Consider the following 10,204-nt stretch of genomic DNA (forward strand, 5'->3'; position numbering starts at 1 on the left):
ATGGCTTTTTGGTGCAGCGTATCTACACACTGCACCAAAGACATAGTGTGATGCCACCCACCATGTGTTTGGTCGGGCGGTATGATGCCAGCCTGGGGGCAAACAGCAGGCGGGCACCATGCCCCCACACCAGCATATTTTGCTGGTCTGTTGAGGGCCATAGACATATGTGGCTCTGCTACAAAATGTTGCTTGAATTAAGAAACAAAATCAATGTCCCTTTAAGGCAAGGCTGTTCCCTTACTGCCACTGCTAAATTTGCTACTACAGCATCACCACACAAGCAATCTTGCTCCTTTACATTTGTCACTATGCTTCTAAATCATAGTGACATGGGGGGAAGGTGCTGCTGCCATTGGGTTCGGGATGGGGACAATATATGTTCTGCCCACCTACGGGAATTGCCGACCATTGCTCAAAGCCGCAAGCATTAAGTGTGAGCATTCCAGAGGCTAACTGTTTCTGATCACCGGAGGAATACAGTTAGTTTTCCATTGCCTTTCTTTGAAATAGAGCCTATAACACCTGGTATTTCTTGGTGGACTCTTGTCCTAGTACTAACCAAAGCTCATCCTGCTTAGTTTCCTAGATCAGATCAGATCAGATCAAATCAGGTGCCTTCAGAGTCCCAAATGAAAGTAACAGGGGGCTAATGGAGGATCCAGGAATGGAAGAACATTGGAAACAAACCAGGGAAATATACAGTTTGAGGCAAGACCACCATTGACTTACTGCTGAGCTGGTTACTGGCTGGTTAATACTTGAAAAGAGACAGAAAGAAAAGGGAGAAGTGGATAAACTGATAATCAAGAGAACCATGGCAATACCAATTCCCCCCTCTGAAAATATATCCTACAGCACCTGGTATTCATTGGCAGTCTCCCATCCAAGTACTAATCAAAGCTGACCCTGCCTAGATCAGGTGGTATCTTGTGCCTTCGGAGTATTTAGACCCTTGAAGCTACATGGTTCTTATTCCACTAGGTCAAGTGCCTCATATTAGCTTCAGTTCAGCATTCATCTTGAGGTCTGCATTTTTTCTGTACAGTAGAGATGGGACACCCCAGATGTTTGGGACCTACAGTTCCCATCATCCCTGGCCAGTGTTGTCAATGGTCAGGAATTATAGGCCTGTAAAGCTGTGGATATCTACCTCTATTTTACAGCAAAAAAAAACAACAGCATACAGTCCTCTCAGGCCCTTTTCCTGAAATTTTAAGGAGCTGTCCAAGGTGCTGAACATTGTTCTCCAGGTAGTTTTGGCATGATCCATTCAAGTCTGAAACAGAACAGAGAGTGGATCTACTATATCTCTGATATGGAAGCCACCAGCTGCTCCTGTCCCAGACAGAGCTCTCAGAAACACCTTTCCTTGCAATCAAAAATGCTGTAAGAATTCGGCTGGCATCAGGTTAGTGACACACATAGTAACATTGAGGTTGTGGCAGATGGAGGAATTCAGCACCTCCATCTGCTACATTTCCCTCACTGAGCCACTTACCTGTTTTCTGGCTGGTTGCCCACCTCTGCAGCTACTCATTGGTGGAGCAGAATGCAAGAGATAAAAAAACAATTAGGCATCCAGCTCCTTCAGTCACCTGCAAGAAGAAAAAGGTATCCTCCTGGACCTCAGCAGGAACAGAACCATCTGGCTTGATCTCCCTTGCCTTTCCCCTGGCCTCCCCTGGCCATTGGAATGGCTGTGGGGATGGGCATCCAGCCAGCAAACAGATTAAGTTTGTGGGGAAGGAGATCTAGATGCAACTATGCCTGATGGAACTTTATAATCTCTGCTCTTATTAAATAACTAACTGTTTGTTGACCTTTCCTGACAACTCAGATCTTCTTCATGAGACAGCTGCATCATTTTTCCTAATGGCAAGGCTGCCCCTAATGATAGGAATATCCAGTAGTGGGGAATGCATGAAGAAGAGATGATGGCGACCCTGATAGGAAGGTGCTCTAAATAACCTTATGATAGGGAAGTGGCAGTGTTTTGTTTAGTTCTTGACATTGTCTGAGGTCTTCAATTTTCAAGGGTTTATTCCTATAACTTCATAATGCAGTCAGTGTCATATGCTAGTTCCTTTTGTTATCCCAATGGACATTGTAATTAATGATTAATAATAATTCAGTGATTATTTTTTCTTCCTCTGAGCTGGGAAGAATGTTGCTTTGATCTGAACTACTTTTAACACATGCCTAGGATTTAAGCCTAGTGAGGAAAAAAAGTTAGTTAAAAATGAAACTTGAAAATATGAATTTGATCACTTTTGTATGCCAATGGCTTTCACATTTAAAACATGATGGTCATGTATAGCCACAATGGTCATGTATAGCAACCTACCGCATAATGAATTTCAATGAAGTATTTACATTTTATTTTACAGATATGATAGAGATGCCATTGTGATATTTTAACTTTGGAAGATATGGGTATTTTTGTGAGATATGTGACCTACACTGAGTTATGTGATTTCTCTTACTCTGTTTTTTTTTTCCCTGTTTTTCTTTTGCCATCCATTTGACCAAACCCATGCCTGAAACAGAAAGGGAAAACTAATGAATATGACTTCTTATTTGTAGAAGTCATAACCTTTATCTGTCATGGATGGCAGGCATGATAAATCCATTTACAGTTATTACTACCATGCTGTAAAGAAAACTGTAGAGCACATGATATGAAACGTACTGCAAATAGAAACTTCTCATTTCATAACAAGAGTTAATTTAGCCTGGTGTTGTATATAGTTTTAGAAGAGGAAAATCATGAATTTACTCTTGTAAATTCAAATCCATTATGCCTCAATAGAGCCAGCTTGGCTTGACTATTGGACTAGGACTCTGGAGGCCAGGGCTCAAATCCTTGCTTAGTCATGGAAACTAGGTGACAGGTCACACTGTCTCAGCCTCGTGGAAAGCAATGGCAAAACCTCCTCTGAACAAATCTTGCCAAGAAAACCCCTTGAGAGATTTCCCAATCTGCCAGTGTTATTTTCTTCATGGTATCATGTTAAAATAAAAATATGTCTTTCCTTTTTATGAAGGATTTTGGAAGATTTTAGTTTGTCACATTATTTTGCTTTATGTGTTGGATCTTTAAAGCATAGTTACAAAAAAGATGGGGAAAAGAAGAAAAAGCAAAAAGGGGGAAAGTGAAGTATATAGGATATAAACTCACACTGTAATTATAATTCATCTAAAATTGTTGTATTTCTGAGAGTGCATATTCTTGACGTTAATATTTATATAATATGCATTCACATACAGCTAAAGCAGTATAATTTTATGATCTTGAATGACATATGGTATATGTGTATCTCTCCAACACTGCAGTATAAGTCTTTTCCCAGCACATTGGGTCCAATTATGTTGACCTTTAGATAGATTCCACATCACAGGAATATAATTTAAACGAATGCATGCATCTATGAATGCCAAAGATTTTTCCAGTACAAAGTTAATGTCTTGTAACACATGCAACCAAAAGGGGGTACTGTAACTACTGAACATGTCAGTATCATATGCCACAAGGATACAGAATGGCTGGCATATTGATCAGTATTTATAATGTTGTAAACCAGACATGCAACATCTTAGATTTTGAAATTCACATTTATAGTTGTTGCACCAATCACCAGCACCTTAGAAATCCTTCTGTTGCCAGGGATGTGCTGCTAAAATGGTAGGATTTGGAGGGGGGGTATCATTAGAAAACATCTTCATAGCTATGTTTTCTGATACAGGAACTTTGCCTATATTTATTGTAATGGCAACATTTAGTTGAAGTAGATAATTATTTCCGAAAACAGTAAAATGGCATTCAATAACAGCAATGACATTGGTAAACAACACAGATGGCATATTAGTCCCAAGAGGCACAGACTCAAATTTAGACAGATTAATAGCCCTCAAAGCTATTAATTAATTTTATCAGCTCTGTGAAGAAGATTTATAATCATATTTTCAAAGTCTAAATCTTGGGATTTCAGGATTTTGCCTGCCTGAACATCAAAGTTCATGAACTCTTTTTATGTGTGAATTTCATTTAAGAGAAAGAGAAAATAAAATAATTAAAATAAAATAATAAATTATTTCTAAACATATGTCAAATATCAGTGGGGAGAGAGGAAATCCATGTCTTGTACCCCTCATTCAATTAAAAAAGTCAGAAGGTGTCCTATTTGAAATCACTCTTAACCTAGAAGAAAGGCAGAAAATCCAAATCCATTTCAAAAGATGTGGCAGAAAACCAAATTCCTTAAAATCATAATAATAAACTGCCAGTTGGTTTTGTCTAACATTTTCCCAGCATCAAATAGAATAATGGCATCAGGCTCAGTTCTAGTATTTAAAGCAATCAAATTTGTAGCTAATCCTAAATGATCACCTCCTTGCAGTTATTAAGAAAGCCTATCTGAGCCAGGCAAATTAATGTTGTTATGACTTTCAAAGCCTGCTAGCCAACACAACACTTAGCATTTGAACATTAATATTTAATAAAGAGACTGGACTATAATCCATACACCTCATATGATCTCTGACTGAGTTTGGATTAACAGAAATAAAGGCTTCATTGAAAGAACTTGGAAAGGAGCCTAACTCAAAAACCTTTGATACAAACAAACCAAAAATCTGGGAACGAATATATCTGAGTATGTCTTATACCATAGAATCATAGATTAGAAAACCATCTGGCCCCAAAGCTTTTCCATTTGTCAGAGATGGATTCAATAACTGTTTAATCACTTATGTTACCAGGCAAGATGGCAGAGATTTTTTATGTTGTACATCCAGTTGTGTGACTTCATGTTGCTTGTTGACTTATGAATTTCATAGGGTTTTTAAGAGAAGGAATATTCAGAGTTGGTTTTGCCAGTTCTTTCCTCTAAAATATAGCCTACAGCATCTGGTATTTATTGGCGGTCTCCCATCCAAGTAGTAACCAAGGCTGACCTTGCTTATCTTCCATGATCTGGTGCCTTTCCAGGTATTTAGGCTTAATTACGGCAGTGCTAAATTTAAAGAAAAAGTCTTTAGATCCAGATCATTAGGATCATTACCTTTTGCATACAATGCTGAATAAAAATGTTGAAATTTCAAATTGATATCTTTCAGTGGAGTGCAAAGATTGTTCTGTGAACTTTACTATTTTTATGGAGTGTACAGTTATGTACAGTTATAGTTTGAATGCTAAAAAGTGCTAGTCCTATCTAGTGTAGTTTAATTCAGGGAATTGCAGTAGAGTTTTCTAGCAGAGAATTCTAACTCTGCAATTTTTAAAACCCAGGATTCTATAGGATGGAGCCATGATAGTTTAAATGCTATCAAACTCTGTTCACTCCCTGGACGAACAGAGACCATCCTGTCATGGGAATATCTGAAACTGTATTTTGAACCAGTTGGGCACATTGACAGTGAATAGCCCAAACAGCACCCAGTTTTGATTATACCGGCTTTGTTTACTGTTATGTTTCCCTAAACTTTATCATAAGCAAATTCTTACCTATGATTTCTCATCTCATTTTTTAAAATGCCCCAGTAGAATTTAGAATGGTTTGACATTTAGCTCTAATAGTGTTCTGCTTCAATACTAACTGCTCATTGTACAGTTCAGCACTAGGAAGCTTTGTATAGATTCATAGAGTTGAAGGAGACTACAAGGGCCATCCAGTCATGTAGGAATACGCAGTCAATAAGCATGTTTCAGGAAGTCATGTCACATAGACACTTATGATTACAAACACATAATCCATTTACCATCCTATGAACTATCATGATCTATCCCATAGATATTTAAAAGATTGTATTAGCCATCAATATTAGAGTACAACTGTCTCACTTTAATGCCTACCCCTCCCCTTACATATACACACACATACTGTATTTGCTGCTATCAGAGACACAGACATCAACTAAAGCAGAAAAGAACCTCAAAACTTTATGAACATAATAATAATAACATTAAAATGGGAGCAAAGAGAACTGGAATAAAATATGTAGTGGAGACTAATGTTCAGAGGCAATTAAAAGAAAAGAAAAGTCAATATTGAAATCTCAAATGGAATTGATAGCAATTTAGCTCCTGATGCCTTGGAACCAGTAAGCAGATAGCTGGGAATATTAGCTAGAGAACAGCACAGGAATATAGCTGAATGTGTTCAGAATCCTTCTGAAATAGGGCTTGTTATGTCAGCCTATTTGGTGATGTCTTGTTTTTGAAAGAGGCATTGCATAGACAAGCAGACACAAAGCTGAAGAGGAGGAGGAGAACAGCTTAGTGTCCAAAACTAATTGAGACAATAAGAGGTTTACCTTCTTGTCCTTTTCCTCAGGAAGCAAAATATCTTGGGCCAGGCTTTTTGTATACAACATAAGAAATAAACAATATAACCATGTTAGTCTGGAATATCAGTATCCACCTTTAAAGACTAAAGAAGTTGTAGCATAAGCTGGACTTTCATGGACATTGTCTACTGTACAACCCCCAGGAGTGTCTTTGCTATTTGGATGCAAAACTAGAAATTACAGGCATTGGGAAAGGGAATACAGGTTGAATAGCTTAGGAAAGTGTGGCCTTCCAGATGTGGGACTGAAACCCCCATTAGTTTGAGCTAACACAATCAGTGTTGCGGGATGAGGGGAGCTAAGATCTAACAACATTTGGAGAACTGGGTGTTGCCTATGCCTGCACTAAAGGAGCCCTGGGTGTGCAGTGGCTAGATACCTATACTGCAAGCCACAAGGTTGTAAGTTTGATCCCAGAGGCTCCAAGGTCCACTCAGCCTTGCATCCTTTGGTAGGTTGCTAAAATAAGTACCTAGCCTGTTGCTTTCAATTAGCTTACACATTGTAAACTGCTTAGGGAGTCGAAGGCTTTCATGGCTGGCATCCATAGTTTTTTGTGGCTTTTTCGGGCTATGTGGCCATGTTCTCGCAGAGTTTCTTTCTGACGTTTCGCCAGCATCTGTGGCTGGCATCTTCAGAGAAATCCAAAATAAACAGGAGGCTTACAGAGAAAACTAATAAAGCAGGGGGAGAACCACTAAGATAAATTGTGAATCTTCAATACCAAATACTGTAATTATAATAAAGATATAAAATTTTCTTGAAAAATGTATATTTGTATGTGTATAACAGTTAATAAAGAACAACAGTGATGAACAATTCCTAAATACATTAACAACACTAAGACAGCTGTAGAAATTAATGCTATTTACTGGTGATTGATAGTCCCAATGATGAAAGCAAAGTCTTTAAAACAACAGCAGTGGTAACTAGTAGTCCCAATGATGAGGATGGAGTCAATAGACTATGAGCAGTGGCAATATTCTGCTGTTGTAGAACAATCCAATCTTGGAGCTATGGTAATGATTATTTGTAGCTCTTGTGGATAAAATAACATTCCATTAGTGGCAATATCCTTCAAATATTGACTGTTTTCAACAAAAGAAACATGGTGCGAAACCTTCAGATGGCTACCTCCGGAGTAATGTCTGGCCATTTCGACTCACTATGGTCTTCATCAGCATAAAATAAATTACAATTCCGGATAGGTATATCATTCTGTCATTCCATTCTTCCAGATCATAGGACAACTTGAATTAGCAATAGTAGAATCCCTGGTCATCACTGTTGTTCTTTATTAACTGTTATACACATACAAATATACATTTTGCAAGAAATTTTTTTGTATCTTTATTATAATTACAGTATTTGGTATTGAAGATTCACAATTTACCTTAGTGGTTTTCCCCCTGCTTTGTTAGTTTTATCTTCAGAGAAATGCCAGACACAGATGCTGGTGAAACGTTAGAAAGAAACTCTGCTAGAACATGGCCACATAGCCCGAAAAACCCACAAAAAAACTATGCTTAGGGAGTGCTTAGTCCACTGATAAATGGTATAGAAACGTACTTGCTGTTGCTATTGCTATAAATAAATGAGAAAGGAAGGAAAAAAGGCATCAGCAATGAAATGAGACTGTAACAAAGGCAACAGGAAATGAATGGGAGTACCATAAACATAGTGAACATGAAATAGTTTTTATTATACCTGTACCTAGCAGATTGAATTCTACCATCTCTTCCATTAAGGAGAATTGGATGCTCATGGGCTTGTTTTGAGCACTTTTTGCCTTTAGGTAAAGGATGGTGTGTGTGTGTGTGTGTGTGTGTGTGTGTGTGTGTGGTGTGTGCACATGCACATTCCAGCCTGCATAGTATCTGTCTTGCATAGTACTCTATGGACCTATTAATGCTGACTCTTCCACTGTATACAGGGAATTCAGTCACACTGAATCATGGAGATAAATCAGAATTACTACTCCCCAGAGGAAAGGTCTTAGAAAGAGGAAAGGCAAGAACAACAAATCATGCAGTGAACTCCGTGGACAGTTGCTCTGTGGGTGATTACTTTGGACTGAGTGAAGTTTTCAATTATTTAATTTACGTCCTGTGGCACTGTAGCCATTTTCTTGAGAGTGATTGTCCTCAAATGAGGGGTGACAGCAATGTCAGAGAGTGACTTTCATTTCCTACACTATGTTGCAAGAGAAAAGAGTTAACACCAAGTTACCGTTTTCCTACCATTTCTAATTTTATAACATCCACAATAAAAAAAATTGTTTCATTTCATTTTCACAGATATATGGCCATTATTGATCCTCTGAAGCCCAGACTGTCTGCCACAGCAACCAAAGTGGTGATTGCAAGCATATGGATCCTAGCATTCCTACTTGCTTTTCCCCAGTGTCTCTTTTCTAAGACCAAAGTGATGCCTGGAAGAACTCTGTGCTATGTTTTCTGGCCAGGTGGTATGAAGCAGCGTTTTACGTAAGTCAGAGTTTCAGTGGGAGTGAACGTCTCCATTCTTCTATGCCCTAGAATAGAAGTGGGCAACTGCAGTAGCTCTAGGGTCAATTTTCTGTCACTTCTGGTTTTGAAAAACACATTTTAAAAAAACCATGGTGTGGGTGGGCTATAACCTCTTCAAAAAGGTGAATTCACCACCACATCTTTTTTGGGCAGTAAAAAGCACTGAAAACCAGCTCTGTCCACCAGCCGACTACCCATTACCGTGTGCATCATTTGAGAGCAAAAAGGTTGCCTACCCCATCTGTCTGCTATATATTAGTGCCATATATTTGTATTTGTGTGTCTGTTTGCATGCACTCTAAGTCTGCTAGTTCCAGAATAAGTGGGTGTTTTCTTTCTCTTCATATCTATTCTTTCTTTGTACCACACAAATTTTGTGAGTGACTGGGAAGAACATATTTTATGATTATTTAATTTTGTGTAGTTTTTACTATGGCATTTTAACATCAGACCTTTTGATCTTTTTTGTTTTAGCTTTGTCATCAGCCACCTTAAGTCCCATGTTAGAAGAAAGGCAAGATATAAGTTAAACAAACAAACAAACAAATAGTAATATTTCAAAGGATGGATGTCCATGTGGCTATTACCCATGCCATCCCATTCTTCAGCCACAGAAGACTGCTCATTTTTAACAATACAGACAGCAACTTCTATTCTGGTTGGTTTTTCCCACAGAATCTATAACTTCAGTGTTTCTTTTTCACAGGTACCATATCGTTGTGATTGTTCTGGTCTATTGCTTTCCACTGCTTGTCATGGGCATCACATATACAATTGTTGGAATTACCCTTTGGGGTGGAGAGATCCCAGGTGATACATCTGACAAATATCATGAACAGCTGAAAGCAAAAAGGAAGGTACCGTATCTCTAAGTCTTGTTTCATTGTTAGTGCTGAAGTACTATAGCTTCATCATTTCGGTTGCAAATTATTGCTTTGAAAAATACTGGTTTTTTGGAAAAGGCTAGATCATACCTGATGCTTTTTTTTCTACTTGTAGACATGATAAAACTGGATTTAAGTAGAATGACTAATTGGCACTGATTACTTTTTGTTTTGTTTTCTTTCTCATTGCTTTTCTTGCTATCATGTTATTTAGTGTTTTGACCTTACAAAGGTCATTCTAATTAGTATAGATGTATGTATGTATGTGCATATATAGGTATGTATGCAGATATATTTAATAGGCCACCTTTCTGACATCAAATGACATCTAACAAGCCAACGATTGGCTAATAACAATGTAATTCAAATTAAAAAAACAAATACAATTGGAACATAAAACCAGGTTAAAATGCAATTCAAAATAGAACGCTTAAAAGATACAAG

The 10,204-nt window shown here is 38.0% G+C and overlaps 1 protein-coding gene across 1 annotated transcript in view; it reads left to right on the forward strand.

The window, feature by feature from the left end:
• Positions 1-10,204, forward strand: part of TACR3 (tachykinin receptor 3) — a 53,609-nt gene that overhangs the window by 14,629 nt on the left and 28,776 nt on the right. Inside the window, exons 2-3 of the mRNA XM_042469158.1 lie at positions 8,646-8,834; positions 9,583-9,733. Of these exons, the coding sequence (XP_042325092.1) occupies positions 8,646-8,834; positions 9,583-9,733 (340 nt within the window). The remainder of the gene's footprint in view (positions 1-8,645; positions 8,835-9,582; positions 9,734-10,204) is intronic.

This window comes from Sceloporus undulatus, chromosome 5 (assembly GCF_019175285.1).
Source record: "Sceloporus undulatus isolate JIND9_A2432 ecotype Alabama chromosome 5, SceUnd_v1.1, whole genome shotgun sequence".
Lineage (NCBI taxonomy): Eukaryota > Metazoa > Chordata > Lepidosauria > Squamata > Phrynosomatidae > Sceloporus > Sceloporus undulatus.